This window comes from Chamaea fasciata, unplaced genomic scaffold (assembly GCF_029207755.1).
Source record: "Chamaea fasciata isolate MVZ Bird 193981 ecotype frontalis unplaced genomic scaffold, bChaFas1.0.hap1 SCAF_1, whole genome shotgun sequence".
Lineage (NCBI taxonomy): Eukaryota > Metazoa > Chordata > Aves > Passeriformes > Sylviidae > Chamaea > Chamaea fasciata.
Window position 1 is genome coordinate 137,149,271 of NW_027094086.1, and position 19,645 is coordinate 137,168,915.

At 39.6% G+C, this 19,645-nt stretch overlaps 1 protein-coding gene across 2 annotated transcripts; it reads right to left on the minus strand.

The window, feature by feature from the left end:
- Positions 1-693: 693 nt before the first annotated feature.
- On the minus strand, positions 694-18,278 carry MASTL (microtubule associated serine/threonine kinase like). Of its 2 annotated transcripts, XM_066199416.1 has the most exons (12): positions 18,089-18,278; positions 17,278-17,415; positions 15,621-15,760; positions 14,797-14,885; positions 13,382-13,488; positions 12,937-13,069; positions 12,169-12,341; positions 9,792-10,997; positions 8,889-9,027; positions 5,499-5,612; positions 5,306-5,407; positions 694-3,845 (listed from the first exon to the last, which is right to left on the minus strand). In XM_066199416.1, exons 2-12 carry the CDS (start codon positions 17,395-17,397, stop codon positions 3,688-3,690), a joined length of 2,481 nt encoding a protein of 826 aa, XP_066055513.1. In that variant the 5' UTR covers positions 17,398-17,415; positions 18,089-18,278; the 3' UTR covers positions 694-3,687. The 2 variants fall into 2 exon arrangements, with proteins under 2 accessions (XP_066055513.1, XP_066055522.1); XM_066199425.1 differs by lacking the exons at positions 15,621-15,760; positions 18,089-18,278 and having other exon boundaries at positions 17,278-17,363.
- Positions 18,279-19,645: the final 1,367 nt, after the last annotated feature.

Genomic DNA, 19,645 nt, shown 5'->3' on the forward strand with positions numbered 1-19,645 from the left:
GATGTGGAGGCAGTAGCATAAGCAGATGGCTGGAGCTCTGACCTAGGATCTATAGCTTCAGCCTGTGCTCTCATCAGGAGAGCTGGGAGCCAAATCAGTTCTGCATAGCACTGGAAAGGGCCAGACCCCAGCCCCAAACTGCACTTGTGAAGCAAACCTCAAGCTGGTTTCCTGCAGCAAATCAAGCTTCACCTGAAAGGCAGAAGCTTGCTCTGTATCGAACCAGATTAGACATTCCACCCCATCAGAGCTGCTCAGCTGAAAGCACAGAAGCAGAACCAGGTCTAAGTGTGTGCATGGTACAACTGTTCCACCCTCAGGGCTCTGTCCCTTCTGTTCTTGTGCTGTGGCAGCACAGCAGGTGCTGAGGAGATGGAGCCACCATCCTTTCTTGACTCATTTGAGTTCTGCAAGGTGCCAGTCCTCTCCTCTGCATGAGTTACAGGCCTGCTCAGGCCTTTGCTCGCCTGCCATTTCAATACACAAATGTAGCTGGTACTAAAGCCTGCAGGCATGGGCTAGCAAGTTATGAACTAGCTGAAGGGCATGCACACCTGTACTGAAAGTATTAGGTATTTCTTTACTTAAAATCACTGCCTTTCCTGAGGTAATGGGAAGCACTCAGGGTTTCTTGGTGTTAAAATCCATTTGCCACACTCCCAGCAGGGGAAAAAGTACCACAATAAAACAATATGCAGAAGCAGCAGCACAACTGCACTATTTTATTTTATATATTTACACAAAAGTAAAGTGAATTTTTGAAACATGAGTAAGTGCAAAGTGAACTTTTGGAGAATGCAGTAGAGAGGAAAAGAATGCGTTTTATTGCCAGAGTAACCACAGGTAAACCCAGTCTTGCTGAAAGTGGAACCTCTGAGCTCAACAACACATGGCAGCGAGCACCTTGGCCCCCGGACACTGCCCCATGTGCAGGTGAGCCCCACAGCACATTAGGCTGGGCAAAACTGTCCCAGACTGCTGGTTCTCTATAACAAAGTGCAGCACTGATCTCTCCAGTAGTTTTCAGATGGACTGTTTAATGGTGATAAACTATCTCCCAAGATAACCTGGAAGCTACAAAGCTTATATGTAGGTTATGCACATAAAGTTTAGGCCTTCAGGGAGCACCACGTAGCAGCTGGAGTACTTGCCAAGTGGTATTCCACAGCTTCTAATGATCAGGAACTTTTGCCAGCCTACACAATTTGTAGATCATTACTAATGCGAAGAAACACTAAATCTCTCCCAGCTACTACATTACACCTTTTACCTGTAGTATTCCAAGTCAAGCAACAAGTGAGGCAAAACCAGTGGGACTGAGTTGACAAGGAACTCCACGTTGAACAATAAAGCTAGGACTCACCTTTTTTACAAAAGATAAAAGTCCCACAACAAATAAAACCACAGATCTCAACAATCAACATCTGACATTCAACTCCATGTTTGCTCTAACCAGGATAAATGCAAGATAATGAAGAGAACAGGGTATTGCAATATTTTCAGGGCTAATTGTGTGAAATTTAAATTTTGGACATCAGTGTAGTGATAATTCATATTAAACATTCAGATTTGTCAATTGGCCTATTTACTGTTCTACAGATTCTCTGGTTTTGTATTGCCTTAATCAACTGGTAAAAACTCCATGATTTTCTTTTAGGATAAGGTTTTTATAGAAGCTTATTTGACCCTTGTAGATGATTAAGAACTGTTTCAAGGAGTTAGAAAAGATTATACCAGTGCAACAAGTTTTTTCCACCTTGATAGGAATGTATTACACTGCCAAACAGCATAACCAGGTGTAACCATTTGTAAAGCACTGAAGACAAAGAGCTGTTGAGGTGTTCAGTTTATATTATTTCTTCAACGTGTAATCATAGTTAATTCTTGTAAGACTTGCTTTCTTAAACTAGGTTACTAGAAATGGAAGAATAAATTGCATAAAATACCAGTGATTAAGGTACCCTCCTACCCCACTTTATGTATTCTAACTGTACACAGGAAAATCACTAAAGATCTTCTCATCACTTTCAGAGAATGTTGTCTATGAATACTGCTTCAGTAGTGCATTAATTAGTTTGCACCTTTTCCATCATGTAACAATTGCAGTGAGACTGAACAATTTAGAAACTTTCAGAAACTGCAGTCCTTAGCAAAGGGAGTCAGATTTTTTTTTGCAATTTGCCAAGATTCTGTTTCACAAATTTGAGTTACCACACCAAGAGTTGGGATTGGTCATTCTGAGCTATTAAGAATCAGCTCTCTTTGGGTCTTTCTAGAAAACTTCCTTTTTCTTCACCATTCCCATTCCTTTCCCAGTAACCGGAGGGGACAGTAGGAAGCCTGACAGACACTATTTGCTCAGAATTCTATCAATAAATCATGTGTTCCGGGAAGCAGGGTAATGAAGGGACAACTTACTACCATGGCAAAAAGAGTCAGTTCATGAAACCAAAAGGCAAAAATCACTGGCAAAATGCTTGGCTTTTGGCATGTAGCCCTTGGCTGGCAACACCATCTAGCATAAATGATCTTTATCTAACATGTATTAACCTGAAAAATTAAAATCTTCTTTAAGTTAGAGATACCTATGCAAGAAAAACACTGAACATTATTTAGACAGGATTATCTACAAATAAATCTCTAAAACCTAGGAGACACGAGTTTTGTATTGCATTTAAAGATAAATTTAAATATACTTCCCCCTAATTCAGGTTTATACAGAATATACACTTCTATCTTATAGTCTAGTCAAAATCCAAGCTCTGGCTGTGAGTTTACAGAACAGTCTGTTTGCCTACAATATATTATGGTCTTTAATATATGGCAGCTTCAGTATGAATATTACTTGCTAGAAAACAAAAAGCACCTGTCACTTGTCATCTGACACAATTGAGCACACACAAACACACACTGGGCATTTTCATTACAAAACCAGTAACTGCTAAAATGTATGTTCAGTCCGGCTTCCTACAGCCCAAGCGGTTACAACACAATGACTTGAGCAGAGCATTTAACAGACTTGCCCCAAGTATCCTGTCCCTGCCTCATTTTCCTAGGACAGGATAATAACCAGAGGAGCTCCTGCCAGTCTCACGTGCCATTTCTACCCAAACTAACTTGGAACACCACTGTATCTTCTCATCCCTTCTTGGGAATAAGGCAAACTCAAAAGACATGACTTTTCAATGCTGTATTAAGATTTCAATTTTCCACCTTGAATAGAAATTACTAGTTTTACACAGTGGATATATATTCACACTGGTCAGAAAAGACTGCTCCCAAACCAGCTTGCCACCACACTGAACCACCAATAGGTAAGTTATTAATTAGATACAATTCCTTTATATCCTTTCCCTATTATGTTTAGCTGGGAAATAATGCCACGCTTCCTAACTGGAATAATTCATTGCTATTAAGAAGCCCCACTATTGCCAAGAGCTATTAGCTCCAAGAAATGCAATGCTCTGGCCTCTTAGTAAGGTGCAGTGACATAAAAAGTAGCACAAAGGCACTCGATACCAGTTTCATACAGTAGTTTCACTTTAGAATAAAGGAGACTATAATAAAAATAGGCTGGTAACTTGAAACACACTAAATTTGGCAAGGAAACTTAGTCAAGACCAAACTAGGGTTACAAGACAACCTGTAAGTGTGCAAAACCATGGAGAATGTTCACTTATCTTGATGCTATAAGCTAAATCCAGACACAGTCAGGTGCTGAGCATTGTTTCTAGCATCAAAGTAAGAGGTGTCAGTCTCATCATCTGGCTGAGGTATAAATGGCATAGTTTGATTCTGGAGATTATCCCAGTCCACCCCTTGAAAGAGAGGGTGATGCTTCAGTTCTGAAACAGAAATTCACATTAGCATTATAAACTTCCTTATGTCCAAGCCCCATAGTCACTTTGTTCCCTCATCCATAACTGTCAGTAGTTTTGCTCTATATTCCTTTTTAGAAGTTCATAAAAGTGCAAATTGCAATTGGGCTTTGATTACCTCCAACTTTAGTAGGATCAAACTGTTGGCAGGACAAGTAGCTGCCACCCCCCAATCCAGAGAACCTGTTCCACACAGTTCCACTGAGCCAAAAGCAGCTTTAAAGCTGCTCTTACCCAAAAAGATTGAATTTAGAGAAGCACAGCACTACAACAACATAACTGGGATTTCTCAGTACAAAAGGCTTCATGATATAGCAATAAAAGGGAGAGCACAAATTTTGAAGAAGGGAGAGAAGATGACAGTGATGGAAACTTAGATACAACAAGAAAAACTTAATGGTTGTCCTGAGAACTACTCATCCAACTTCACACTTCACTGGACAACTATAAATTGGACAATGAGGCCAGATACAGTTTTAAGTCCTGACAAAGAATGAATTTTGAAGAAGCTCAGATAGGAAGAAACCATTATGTCATCTATTTTAAAATTCTGCCCCTGACAGGCAATTAGATCTCACTCTAAAATCCAGAAATAAAGACAGTAACTTGTGTTTAACTAAAACACCTTCAAAATGCTTTCTGGGAAATATCAAAGCCACAGGATTTTCTGTTGACATAATAATCTTCATTCATAATCTTGTGCCTTCTCTATTTCAATTTGGCTTGATTTCAGCTTCTAGCATTTAGTCTCTTTATGTAAGTCTTTCCATAGTAATTCCCTTCTCTAGTGATTTCTTGAGCAGTTCTCATAAGATTCCTTTCTCTATTTCTGAAATATCTCACTTTAAATTTCTTTCCATTATCAACTTTTTTTTTAATAAAACGTAAGTCAGTGTTAACAATAGCAAATGTTTATGCCCTTCTACAAGGAAAAAAAAAAGTAGACTTTGTAACAGTATATATTGTCCAACTTTGTATTCTCCTACGCATTCAGCAAAGACAAGCTGATTCCTAAGAAAAAACTGCTCTCTCTAAATTAACTGTTTGTGTAGGAGATCCCCAACTATCATCTTTTAATCAAGGTTCCCAATGTCATTTAAGTTAAAAATTCCAAATACCCATTAGATAAGAGACAACTTTGGTACGTCAGATGTCAAACACTAAAAATGCATAGCAGAACAGCAGTAAAGCAAAAGCAAAGTTCAATTAAAAAAAATTAAAAACCAACAAAACAACCCAGCCCCAGAATTTCCTGGTTCAGAAAGGAAAAAGAAATACAGAAATACAGAAAATACTACAACTTGTTAAGTGCTGTGGTACTATACATAGAAACTAGTGAGGCACAGAAGTTTATTAGTCTAAGTTTCAGGAGGAGATCACCACTTAAAAATTTGCAATTAATTGCAAAGAACAGTTTTAATACTAACCCTTCAGTCCAGCCCTCTTAGTAGTGTCAATTGTTAGAAGAGTATCTATTGCATTCTGGGCATTATCAGACAGCTTTTCTTCACCCTCAGGCCAGGGAATATCTACAGACAAAGATGCAATTGACTTGGTAACTCAAAACTCTAAAACAAATACTGGAAATACATAGTTACCCTGATTATTGAAACGGATTACCTCTTTTCAAAATATTTTGGAAGACCTGTGTTGGTGTTTCATCATTAAAAGGTGGAATTCCAGTTAGAAACTCAAACAGACAAACTCCAAGGGCCCACCAGTCTACAGCAGAACCTGGTAAAATAAATCCACATCATTACACTTACACAGATGATACTTGCAAAGACTTAAAGATTAGCAGAAACTGAAGAGCATTTAGATTCTGCAAGTTTCTTGAAAATTATGAAGACACAAGTTGTGTTTAATATTCATGCAGATTAAAAATATATTAAAAGGTTTTCTAAGGCCACTCTGCTTCTTAATTCATTACAGGTAACACTGATAAAACCAAGGGGACTCTTAGTAACAATCTAATTATCAACTCCCATTACAGAGAACTCAGGAGCTGATTCTCCAAGAGATTATTTTGTGATAAGAAATAGATGCCTCATGACTAGAGCCCGGACGAGCGCTCCACGTTGCCACCTGTGCCCTTCTCTCAGTTCTTGAAAAAGTCTCCAAAACTTCAGACTACTGAACTTATTTTTTGTTTGTCTAAATTATGGTGAACATCATGAAGACAGCTTGCAGAAATGAGCCAGCACACATGAAGCAGGCATTACCTTCCATTACACTGAATTGACTGGGCAATGGGTAGTTATTAGCTATCTCTGCTTTGTTATTAAATAGTTCTGGTTTTCCACATTACAGGAAATGTCTTTTTGCCAATCTCTCCTGTTAATCTACATCAAAACCAGCAGGCAAAGCAATCCCAGACACCACTGCATGCATTCTAAGCTTTCTGCATCTTCAAGCCATGCCCACTTCACTATATAAAGAATAGATGCCACAATTACTATTAAAAAAAATCCAAAACAAACAACCTTGAAAGATAATAAATCTATTTGTTCTTGCATATAGCAAAACCTAAGACACCTCCAAGCAAACAAACGTTTTGAGCCATTTCACCAAGACTACTGTTAAGTTTAGAAATGCTGAAAACCAAAGTGTTTAACCAGTAATGGAACACACTTTTAGCAACTCCTAACAGCAGTAAGAGTGCCCCACCAAGCTAAGCACATCCAAGCAGTGAGTTCACATCCACTGTTGTTAGAGTACCTGGATGTTCAGTAAAATACTCCCAGCTCCAGTCAAAGTCTAATAAGATCACAACCTGAACAATGTAATAACCAGGTTTCAGTAGCAATTTTTTCCCCACACAAAGTCTAACTAAAATTCAATTAACTCCTACCATAACTCTGCTAAACAGGACCCAAGGACAGCACAAAGCTGTGCTAGGGAGGTTTAGGTGGGATATTAAAGAAAGGGATATTTTTCACCCAGAGTGTAGTTGGGCACTGGAACAGGCTCCCCCGGGCAGTGGTCACAGCACCAAGCCGGGTGAGGAATCAGTAAGTGTTTGGACAATGCTCTCAGGGACATGGTGTGACTCCTGGGGCTGTCCTGTGCAGGGACAGGAGTTGGACTCGATCCTTTCTGGGTCCCTTCCAACTTGGGATATTCTATGATTCCGTGATTTGAAGCAAGAAACAGTAACACCAGCTCTTGAGCATCTGAACCTTCTTCACCCATAGGCAAAGTAAATCACATTGATTGCAATAAAGTGAAAGGCAACAATGAGAAAAAACGTCTCTGGCTTTATCTCCTGTCACACAATTTAAGAATGCTGACTTTCCTTTTGAAGTACATGTTTATATGTGTGATTTCTGATAGCTTAGTCACACCAATACGATGTTTCCTGACTCTGAGCATCACACATTTTTATGTGGAGGCATATTGGACCTGTCTTTCTGTACAGAAACACTGTTCACCCAAACAATGCTCTCAGAAACTGTGATCTGGTTATACTTTGACTGTTCAGTTATGCTGAACACTTCAGTTCTGCACAGAATATAGAAAACTCACCAGAGATCAGAGTCCCTGCATATGAAAAAACAATGAAATATTACAATTATTGCCAAAAAACCAATAAAAAATAAGAACATTGAATATCAAGTATGATTCTCTGAGCGCATAGGAATGAAGATTTTTTTCCCTAAAATAGTATTTCACAATAAAGAAAACTGGCAATGTTAAATCTAAGTTAGAAACAAAAATAAAATAGTTCTGTAACATGATTTATTTAGGATTAAAACTACATTTACAAGCAGCTCAACACACGAAATATTTAGTGAGGGAAAATTTGGAGTTCCAAAAACCTCAGCTTCACTGAAGGTACTGGGAGATTTGTAACTTCCTGACACAAACCCCAGACTCTGCAAGGTTTCACCATAGTCCTGAAAATCCAGTAACCACAGAGAAATCACCTTGTGACCAAGTTTCACATTGTCTAAGTAGCACTGACTACATTTCCAAAATATTATGCAGTTTTAACATCTGCCAGAAAACCAAGAATCCTAAATGGAAGTGAAAAACAACAATATATGTTTAGTATATTCAGTTTTTACTTTTAAATCGTTAAATCTCTTCATTGAATTTTAGTTAATTTATATCAGCAGAATTTTATTGTTCCACAGGATAGTAATCACTACCTCTCAATTAACGTCTCTCTCTCATGCAATTTTCCCAAGACTTGCAGCGCTACTAAATAGTAGTATACTTTTGAGATGGAAATAAAATGCAATTATACATCAACAACTGTGTTAGAGATAGATACATTGCATTTAGTTTTTGTTAATGCTTCTTGCAAGTTAGCAGAAAACTATTTCAGACTTTTTGTTAATCTCAGTGGATCTCAGAATCTGAGACAAAGAAATTTATTCCCTTCAGAGTTGTGCTATTTTAGTATAGTATTTTGAAAACAAACAAAAAAAACAAACTCAAAAAACCAACCTCCAAAAATTTGATGGCTATTACTTCACCCTAATACAGAATAATCTGTCACATGTCTGAAGTGTTTCATGAGTTCACTCAACTCAATAACTGATTTTAAGGCAACTTCATAAAATTTTCTGGCTTCACATAACACTTTAATATCAATAAACACAGAAGACATTCTAAAAATAATTGGAGGCTTAAGCCTTTCACTGTAAAATTTCACTAAATTCCCCCTTTCCCATCCATCCCAAAGAATCTTTAAGGGCACTCAGGATGACCAAGTTGTTACTCCTAAGCCACATACAAGTCTCAGGCTGCCAAAGCAGCTTCCAATGCTGATTGGCAGCAAGCATGACTGTGATGGACAACCAAAACCTCTGGTTATGAGAAAGCAGTAAACGAACAGAAGGAGCAGCTGAAGCAAACACAGCCATCCATGATGGCAAAAGCTTAGCACTAGCTATTTCTCAAGAATTCCCAATTTTTCTGCTTGAAAGGTTTACCATTCTCCAGACATTTAGAAATGTAAAGATGCTACCTTTCAAGTACTGACAGATGGCTGGTCTGCCTTACCATGAGGCTGGATCAAAAGCAGCTCAGGTGCCAGGTAGTCTGGGGTGCCCAGGATGCGTTCACCTTCTACAGGGGCAGCTCCTCTTCGGACGCTCTTTGGAGTCCTGTAGGGTGTGCCAGCATCCCCTCGATGGGGCGTCTGAAAAGATGGGACCAGGATTTCAGGTGTCAAACAAAACCACCTCAGAAACTCCCATCTCCAGGTTTAGTCATGGATGTAATAATTGATATTTAAGTTCAATTCAAGAACTAGTCACAAAACATTCCCTGAAAAGCTTCCATTGCTTTATCTTGAAGCAAAAAGATGCTGACTTTGAGAAACTTTTCCCTAATTCTTCCTCCAGTGTCACATCCAGCAGCAATCACTGTTTATATCAATCTTTGTGATAGGCTTATAACTGGCACTTGACAGAATACATTACACCATCACTTTTACTAGGATTAAAAAAAAGGCAGTAGCAGGTACCAGAAGCTGAACAGCATTCACAGACTGTCTTTGGGAAAGGTGCAGGATAACAACAACATCAAAGTCTTCCCATTACATTAGGAAACCTATAACTGCTCACAGAAAACACAACATCGCACTAGGAGCAGAATGAGACAAAATAGCACAGGCTTTTTTTTTATTTATCAGTTCACTGTAACAGCAAATATTTTGCAGAAATGGACAGTGACTGCATGTTGAGCCAAAGGCAAACCAGTGAACATAAAGCTACTGCTAAATTCTTGCAGAAATTATCATTTTGGCCACACAAGTGCAGCAAGTGAAACCCTGTCAGCAAAGCTAATTTTGACAGACTACCTCAAACTGCTTGAGTTTTCCCTAAATTTACCACTGAAATAATTTCAGGTCTCTTCATGTCCAATGCATGCACAAAGTTTCTATCTGCCTCCTTTACCTACCTGATAGGCCAGATACTGTCTTCCTTTCTGTAATGGAGTGAGAGCTGTTGGGTAAGAGCCACTGCAAGCAGGTGAAAGATCCATTATATCTAAGGAAGCCATGCTGCACGGCTCAGATATATTGGAGACATTGATTGGACTGTTATAACTCCGAAAAACAACAGCATTTTTTTTTAAGAGACTCAGTGCTTCCATCATCTTTTCTGAAGGAGAGGATACTGTGTTGTCAAGGTAAGTTTCTTCCATGTGTTTCTGATGTAATGGCTTGCAGTCCTGGACTGTATGTGCCTCCTCTACATTCTTTGAGGCATCTTGGGACTCTGGTGATGTTATTAGCATACCTTCGGGTTTTGGTTCCTCAAAGGAGAGGTCTTTAACACTTCTGTCCAAATCTAAAAGCTGTTTTTCTAGATGACTTTCTGTAACAGACACTTCAGGAAGTAAGTCAGAATCTGCACTGAAGACATCTAAAGGTTTTTCATCGTCAATGCCTAAAAAACTTGAGTTCACGTACTCCTTTTCATCATCCTTTCCACAGTCTGCATCCAGATCACACATAAGATTTTTAGCTACAGTGGGAGTAAGCGATCTTTCTACTGTTTCCTGGTTACTAATAAAACCCTTAACTTCTTCCTTGCTTTTGCAGGTGTCACATAGGCATCCATCATTACAAAGCATTAAGGATTGAATTTCTGTTGTCAAACCTGTCCCTTTGTTTGCTGGAAATTCTGAGATCTGACAGCCACGTTTATATTCTGCATTGCTTTTTTTAACATAGTTAAGTTCCTGGCAAGGACTAGTGTCAACTGATTCAAAGCTTCTTTTTACACCTGGCTTTTCAAACATTTCTTCCTCTATGACAGGCTCATTCTGCCTTGAATGTGACTGTTGTAGTCTGGAAGACCCTGCTGTTTCATAAGTCATCTCTCTTTTATTTACAAAGACTTTTTCTTTCCAAATCTTATTTTCAGAAATACACTTTCTTACTACATTTTTCACATCCAGAGTGCTCACTGGAGTGTCTGTTATATCCAACTTCTGCCTACTGCCAGAATCATTGCTGGCAATGGGAGAAATGGCAGACTCAAGTTCTTCCTTCTTTAACGCGTCAATACCTTGGCTATTTGCCAACATAACATTTGAAATGAGAGCTGATCCACTGTTACTGGTTTTGCATGTTGTAGAACAAGGTTCATCTTCACTTTGCTGCAAAAAAGCACATTAAGTTTTGAGTATCAAGAAAAATACGATTACAGCATTACAGAAATGTTTAATTTGAAATACTTTATTACAACCTCCATAATAAAATGCAGATTTGCAAGCATTACTCATTCTAACTACTACCAGTGAAAAATCATACTTCATAATACAAAAAAACAAAACCAAATTAAGGATAACTTGATAATTTGACTTCTTTTAAAAACATAAAATAAGCTTGCTAGTGAACAATAGGAAATGCCATATTTTTAAATGCCAAAGGATGAAAAAAACAGAGCAATTGAAGCTGTATTTGTGATTTTAAGAAGTTAAGCTTCAGAGGTTTTCAGTTTCCAAGAAAGTTCAAAGCAAAGAACGCCATCATAGTACCCTGTGGAATATTACACTTCAGAGATGACAAAAGGAAAATCTGATATTACTGATGTTTTGATAACACAATACTAAAACTAAGGCCTAAGAAAAAGATAGATACAGAATAATAAATTGTTTTAAATGTAAGTTGTTCTGTATGCTCGAAATAGGAATCATGGCAAGGAACTACATAGGCACAGTAGCATTTACTTTTAGGTTTGTGTTTGTGCAGAATTTCACTAACACATTAAAATAGGATAAAATATTTTAGGATAAAATATTATCAGCAATAACTATTGGTATTAGGTTAGTTCATACAAAACCCCTCAGTAATAAAAGCCTTAAACTTTTCAGTTTAACAGCTAGTATAAGTTTGAAGTGTATTTTATTGTTTTCCCAAGTTCTGTCTTTTAAAGAAATTCTTTCGCCCGCAATGAGCAAATAAAGCTGTAGGGATAAGGTCAGCTTCCAAAAAGCCACTGTTCCCAGCAGTGCCCACCTTGGGCAGGATAGGGCTAAATCAGTGATAGTCAGTGAAGCCTTCTCTTTCGCTCCTTTGCTGCAGGCTCAATAGCATCTCCTCCTCCTGTTATATTGCATATGACTAATACTTGTTTGAAGAAAAAGGTTATATTGGTTTGATCCAAAATCCTACTCCACACAAATTACAACCCCTGCTCCTGCTGCTGCAGGAAAGTTTCTAAACACTTGCAATAACTGGGGCAAGTAAGTAGAAGACATTTGCAACACTGCATACACAAGTACAAACTAATTTTAATTTAGAGTGTGAAAATGAAACAGTCCTGACCTCTGCATTGTTCCTGCACCTGGGGCTGCTCTGGGTCTCTGACTCCACACTGGACAGGTATGTGTGAGACTGCCTACAGGCACTGGAGGTACCAAACCTGTTTCTTGACTGAAGCAGAGAAGGAGTTAAACTCCTCGCTGGCATCACAGGTGTTAACTGAGAATTATCCGGATCTTAAGAGAAAAAATTCAAATGTTGATACAAACAGGCAACATATACTGACTGACTTCACACTATGGTAAGCTTGCACATCAAAAGAAGCTAAGGAAAGCTATGTGTGACAACAATTTCTCTTGTCATCTTGCCTGCATAGTCAATTCACGCATTTTTTGAATTAGGAACTTGCCAAGAACGTAAAAGCAGTACAAACATTAGCAACATAGTTGCTTTCTTTCTCATTTCAGGTTAGATATGAGAAAGCAGCAAGATAAGACAATTTAAATGAAAACATATACCACTATATTCAACAATTTTTTTAAGTGAAAGTATGCCAAGAACTCACACCATTTCTGTAAAATGTTAAAGGGTGATTTTGAATTCAGGGGTCATGATTTGAAAAAACCCAATCAAACAAAACCACTTTAGAAGATGACATAAGTAGCGTAGCTGAAAATATGTCAGATGTAAAGCACTGGAGGAATGGTGGAGAGCAAGACACCAGTAGAATCACACCTTTTATGAAGTGGGTCCAATGTATATGTTACTCATATTAAAAGACCACAACCTTACAGCCAGAGTATTCCCCAGCACAAGGGCTGGTATACTCACATGTTTTGAAGAGTTTAGTTGAAAGAGGGGTATTTTCCTTTTGGGCCATAGGTAGAGGAGAAACCACTCCATGCAGACTGTCAGGTGATTGACACGATTGCCCTGGCACTTTCATTCCCACAGGAGGAGTATACTAACAAGCAGAAAGAAGCACAGTTAAAAGTTAATCGAGTCTGAACAAATTCTCAGTCCAGGACTGAGAGCGTAATTGCACCCATTCTTTATGTTTGCACTGGAGCTTGGCCATCCCATTAAAGAGTCAGCAATTCAAAATACAGTCCAAGGTAATCACATCAGAACTTCAAAGTACTCTAAACATATTGTAAGTCATTCTATCAGCTGGCAGAAGAGATGCAAGAATAGCCTTATAACGCCAACAATTGAATTTAAGACAGTAAAAAAACTGAAAGGATGAAGTACTTCAAAGACTGTGAAAATTACTTACAAAGCCCAGAGAACTGATAAGAGACAACAATTGTCCTGGAGTACGTGAGTAGTCCTGTTTTGGCTTTGCCATTGATGGAGTAGTAAGGATATCTATCATATTTATCTCTACAGAAGAAAAAAACCCAAAATCAAATTAGTCAGGTTTTCATTTTGATATTAAACAAAGGCAAAGTTGCAGACATTTACTTAAGTTTCAGAAGAGGAAGAAAAATTTTAGTCACACACTCAACAAATATACAAATGAAGCCACCAAGACCAATTGAAGACTTACCTGTACATTCTTATTTAATGCAAGGTGCTTTTTCTTATACATCCATACATACAGAAGTTGTAGAACTCAAATTTCTTTTACAATATACTATACTAAAAGCACTACATTTTCTAATTTGATATCAGCTTTGGTTTTTAAGCAGCAGTTCCAGCTTGTAGCTTGTGAAATAAGACACTAAATTTGATTCTAAACCTGCCATCACTCCAAAAGACATTTCAAAAATCTGCACAAGAATTTTTCATAGGTGAAAATTCAATCTTAGATACCTTTTTTTGCTCACTAGCAGTAAGTAGCTGTAAAGCATCCATATAATGTTCAACTAGACACAATAGTCTGTCCCATTAGAACATCAGTTAAAGCAGTATATCATAAAAAATACAGAAGACCTAGGATTTTCCTTTATATCCTTAAAACCATGACTCAAACTCCACAGACAACTCAGAATTTCTACATTCCATTAATTATATAAAAAAGATGTTCCCTCCAGCAGCTGTCTCAAAAAATCTGAACTGGGGCTGTGCAGCATAAGTTTGGATGATCTGACTAAGGAGGTACAAACCAGTTCAGAAACTGGCTATTCACCTTAAGATCTGCAGCCTGTGCCAGACAGTCATGACTATTCAGCTGTATTTTCTGCTTGAAAAGAGAACATTCACATGCCAAAGCACTGATCTAATCTTCTGTTATGGACTTAGCACCTCCTCTTACACCTCAAATTAATGTCTGGAATGTCCCAGCTAATTTATTGGAAATTAATTTATTAATCAGACTGAGAGACATGAACTGAAGGGCAGTAGTAGTCAGAAACAGCAACATGCCAGAATTATTCATTCACCCACTGAAATATCCTAGTGGACTTCAGAAAACTTGCAAATCCATATCTCTCCAAAGAAAGGGCTCTAGATCGTATTTCATACACCCTTGTCCCAAAGAATAAATATTTTACCTTCTGAAGTGCAATGCAAAGAGCAGACCCCTTATTAGCATACAGCTAATCAGTACTTACCTACCAGAAAGCAGGTATTACTGCAACTTATTTAATTGAAAACTGTCCTTTACAAGGATGTGAAGTATTCAAGAATATGGAAATGTGATGCAAAAATACATTTTAATACAACCAAAAGGATAGAAAGAACTCTTACCTCTGTTCAGAGTAACTTTGGAAAGACCGAAGTCTGTCAACTTTATATGTCCCTGATTAGAAATGAGCATATTGTCTGGCTTCAAATCTCTGAAAATATGAATACAGCTGAAGTCAACAAAAAGAGCACTGAGCAACACGAAGAAAGTTAACAGACCAGAAACATTCAACACAAAACATTGGTTAGAGGTGTTTAACAGTAACATCTCCTAACCAGCAGAAGATTCCAGTTTGAAGAACACACCAAAAGAATTAAATATCTTTAGCATTAAATATGGCACAAACATCTCAGGCTTTGTAAAAATCAGCATGCACGTCAAGAGTTGCATATTTTGTGCTTCAGCAGGCTCAACGAGCATCCTTCACAAGTAGCACCATCATAACATTCACTGAAGTGCAGCTCCTATAGGTGACAAGGAAGCCTCCAGTAGGAGCTGTCATTTTTGTGGGCTCTTTGTAGCACTGCTGAAGGCAAAAAGAACTCTCACTACAGGGGAGCATCAGGGTAGTCAGTGTCCCTTTGTCCTACAGGCACTGTGCAGTATCCAGAGGGTTCCTGAACCATCACAGCTGCTAATACAGCACTGGACAGGGAAAGAGCTGGCAGGGAAAGCAGTGTGGGTTTCTGTGCCCAGCATACACGGGCAAATCAGATTTTAGCTGTTATTTCATGACATTGCTGCAGTGCACACGTGCAAAAAGAGCCTCAAGGGGCTCCAGCTCCTGTGGTAGCTGCCACAATGAAATGGTGATGGTTATGTGCTAGACTGAAAAAATAAAAACCCCACACTACCAAATACTTATTTGTAAGGAAAAAAATTTCACCTGTGGATTATTCCATGCCTATGAAGATAGTCAAGAGCCAATGCTGCTTCAGAAATATACTTAACAGCCATTTCTTCATCAAAATATCCATAAATATGGAGAAGAGATTTGACATCTCCACCAATAAGGTACTCCATCACCTGTCATTCAAGCATTTAAATTTTTTTTATTTAAAACACATTTCAAAATTGCAAGTAAAATACAAAATAACTTTCATCCCTAGAAAAACGTAATTTCAAGAAGCAGAAGCAGATAGAAGTACCTTTGTGCAAACCTCATTTCCCACACAATGCTTTTCACTTGGATAAAATAAAGTTTCATGTAACAGCAGATATGAAACATTTCCTTTCTGTAGACCACTTATTTTATTTGTCTGGATTACTTCTAGAAGCTAATTAAAAAGCTGACTACAGCTTTTGAGAGTTAGCCACAGAAAATTTTCTATATCATAAATATTATATATTTCTATATGGAATTTGATATATTTTAACCTATATTTATATTCATATATTAATCTAAATTTAGCTTAATATTGTATCATTCTGTAATACAGAAAATGAAGTGCAAAGCATTCCTGTGAAACTCAAGACCTGAAGCCAAAGACCACCTGTTCTATACAAATCAAAGTATCTCAATACTTAATCTTGCAATCATTTATACACAATATTAGATTCAGACCTGAGCTTTGTGGAATAGGTACAAATTGTCAAAAATGCAAACACCAAGAGTTACTGTACATTTAAGACACATGAAAAAGAGTGCAAAAAAATACACACACCCAATAAATCATCATGCAGAGACATTATGATAGCCCATGTCATATTCAAAATAAAATAGAAGTCAGCAGGGCTTCTGAAACTCACTCTTTGATTCAAGAATGCATTTATAGGGTTTTGGTCAGGAAATCTCACCAGTACTTACATTCCAATACACAATATTCTTACACACACAAACACACACTCAGACATGATTCTAGTATCTCCTTTACAAATCCTTCACCCTGAAGCCCTCTACTCCATGCAGCAGTTCAGAGATTCCAGAAAAAGAAGCCACTGTTTACACTCAAAATGCATTGTAGGAGTGCATGGCAACCTTGTCCCAGAATTTCATCAAAATGTTCCCTGTCTGTGCTTACAGCAATCCACACAAATTGTGCCAGACCCTTTGCAGACAGTCTGAATCCTTATGTGGAGGCAGTATATAAACCCATACACAAGTCCTGCTGTGCTCCACAGTGCTCCATGTGCACCAGTATTTAGTTCTGCCACTCAATTATCATCTTGCTATGTAGACCAACAACCATAACAAAATCTGAGCACCAGCAATAAGTAAAATAGATTTCCTTTATGTGAGCTATGAAGTATCTTCCAGTCTTGGCCTCTGCTTGGATAGAATGATTTCATGTTTTCCCCAAGATTTCTACATATTTCTAAGATAGAGTAGCTGCTAGAAAAGTTTCTCCTGTAACAGAGGGGAACATGGGTGCAAAGAGCCCAAAGACAACAGAGGAAGAGAAATATTTTACTTGTTCAACTACTCTGAGAAAGATGTAAGAGTGACTAAGGAATACCATTACAAAAATGTTTTGAGATATCACTACAGTTCACACTCAATTTCCAAGACTACCATAAAACACCACAGCCATTTTTTTACTCACTAAATAGACGTTGTTTGCTGACTGAAGTGAGTAGTATAAGTGCACAATGAAAGGACTTTTACTGAGAGCTAATGCATCCCTCTCTGCCTGCACCTGGTGAACCATATTTTTGTTGATCATGTCTGCTTTTTTCACCACCTGAAAAACAAAACAGAGCACAGAAATTATTTAACCTCAAAATGCTCATACTAAAACTGTGAAGAGACATATAGCTCTGCAGCGCAACACCTATTTTGCATGACTGTTTTTATGTTTCCTATTCTTTGTGTACTATGCAGCTTGTTATAATCCTTTTAATCACAGTGTCAAGTTTGCACAAATAATTGATAAAGTTCTTACTAACGACAAGCCTAGATTTTAGTCCTCCGTGCAACAACACAGAAAACACAACAGGGTTTTGTTGTGTTTCTTTAAATACTTACTCAGCAAGCACGTTTTTTTTATAATTTATTCTCGTCTTGCCTCTCACAGGCGGTGCTTTAGCCCCCCGGCAGGCGCAGGAGCTGAGTGGGCTCAGTTCCAGCAACTGTTTACATGCGAGAAGCCAACAGCGCTCTGGCGCTTGGCAAGGGTTTCGTCGTTATTTCCCCTTATTAAAAGTACTTATAAAAGCAGCTGTCGTTATCAGAGGTCCCCTAACCAAACCCTCCAGGACTCGGGCCGTCCGGACAGCGCGACCCCGGGCACCGGGTGTGCCCGAGCAGCGGCAGCTCCCGAGGGCCGGGAGCTCACACCGGGGCCTCGCCTCCCCGTCCCCCCGGGGCTGCTCGGCGGCGGAGGCCGCAGCGCCGCGACCCCGGCGACGCCTCACCTTCACGGCATAGAGCCGGCCCGCCTTGCGGCCCAGGTACACCTTCCCGAAGGCGCCGCGGCTGATGGGCTTCACGATGGTGAACTCCTCGATGGAGGGGGGCCGGGGGACCTCGACGCGCGTCGGGCCGGCAGCTGTGGCGGCGCTGGGGCCGGTGGTGTCGTCCCGCTCCCCCGCGGGCCGCTCGGGTGCCATGGCGCGCCCGGCCCCGGGCCCGCCGCGATTCAAAGCGGCCCCGCCCCGCCCGCGCCGGCACCAACGGCAGCGGAGCTCTCGCGAGACCCGCGCGGCGGCTGCGGGCCATGGCGCAGCTCGCCGGGGAGCGGCGCCCGCTCCCGTCCGGTGCCGGCCTCAGAACATGCCCGGGACAAACCACCGCACCTCTGAGCTGGCCGATCTCTGCTCGGGTGGCCATCTAGGCTTGCCTGCTTGGCTCTAGGTTGTAAATTGCTATGAGCAGTTACAACCCGTTCCCATGGGAGGCTTGAAGGTGTAGGAATTCAACAGAGCTTAGTGTGAGACACCGAGGAACTGGAAAATATTTGTTTAGAATGAAACGACGACTTTGGGCCCACATAATTTTCTCATGCTTCACTCCCATCTAAGTTCAAGATACATTTGAACAACACTGTGGGGCATATGGTGTCATTGTTGTGGTGTCCTTTGCAGGGACAGGAGTTGGACTCGATGGTCCTGAAGTGTCCCTTCCAACTCAAGGATATTCTATTTTTCTACAGTTTTCTCACATTTACATACTTGATAGCTCCAAAACCTGTGTCCAAATGGCACAGCCAAGAGGGCCTGTGTGCCAGAGAACATGCCCTGACCAGTTCTCACTACTGCAGTTCGTCACTCACCATCTCTTGGCATTCTCTGGCCTAGTGATGGCAAACCGCTCCCTGGGCAGGTCTGTACTGATCAGGAGTTAGATTAATGTAATCGGTCGTTCCCCACCAATTCTTGATTGCTTCATCTGCTATTTGTCTTAGGAAGGGTTGTTCCACAATTTGTTTCCTTAATTTGGGTATCTCCATGGCTACATTCTACCTCCCTCTCGTGAGAGCAGGGGCAGGGATGGCACTTACTGTGTACTCTGACCTAGCTGCCATCCTCCTGTTCCCAGAGCACAGCCCTCAGTGTTTACCAGTTCTATTGCTCTCAGCCGTGTTCTAGGTCACTTCTTTAACCCTTGCCTTACTGCTTTTATGTTGGTTTCACGTATACCTTGCTGTTCATGTTTCGTTCACGGTGATCATAATTGTTCTGTTGCAGTCTGTGCACTGGCAAAAAGCTAGCGCTGCAGAGGTCAGTGCACAACAGTGGGTCTCCTTTCACACAGCAATTAGTCATTAGGCCCTTGTTTTGCTCCAAATACATCACTTACATTCTGACACTAATCAGAGAGGCCTTGCTTGTGACTTGTGAAGGAGAGCTGCTATCACACAGATGATATGTGCAATTCAATGAGCAAATGCAGAAAACGTTTCAAATTAGCTCTTTGTAATGGTATTAAAAACAATTTATCATTGTCTGTATTTGTCATTTAACTCTGCAACC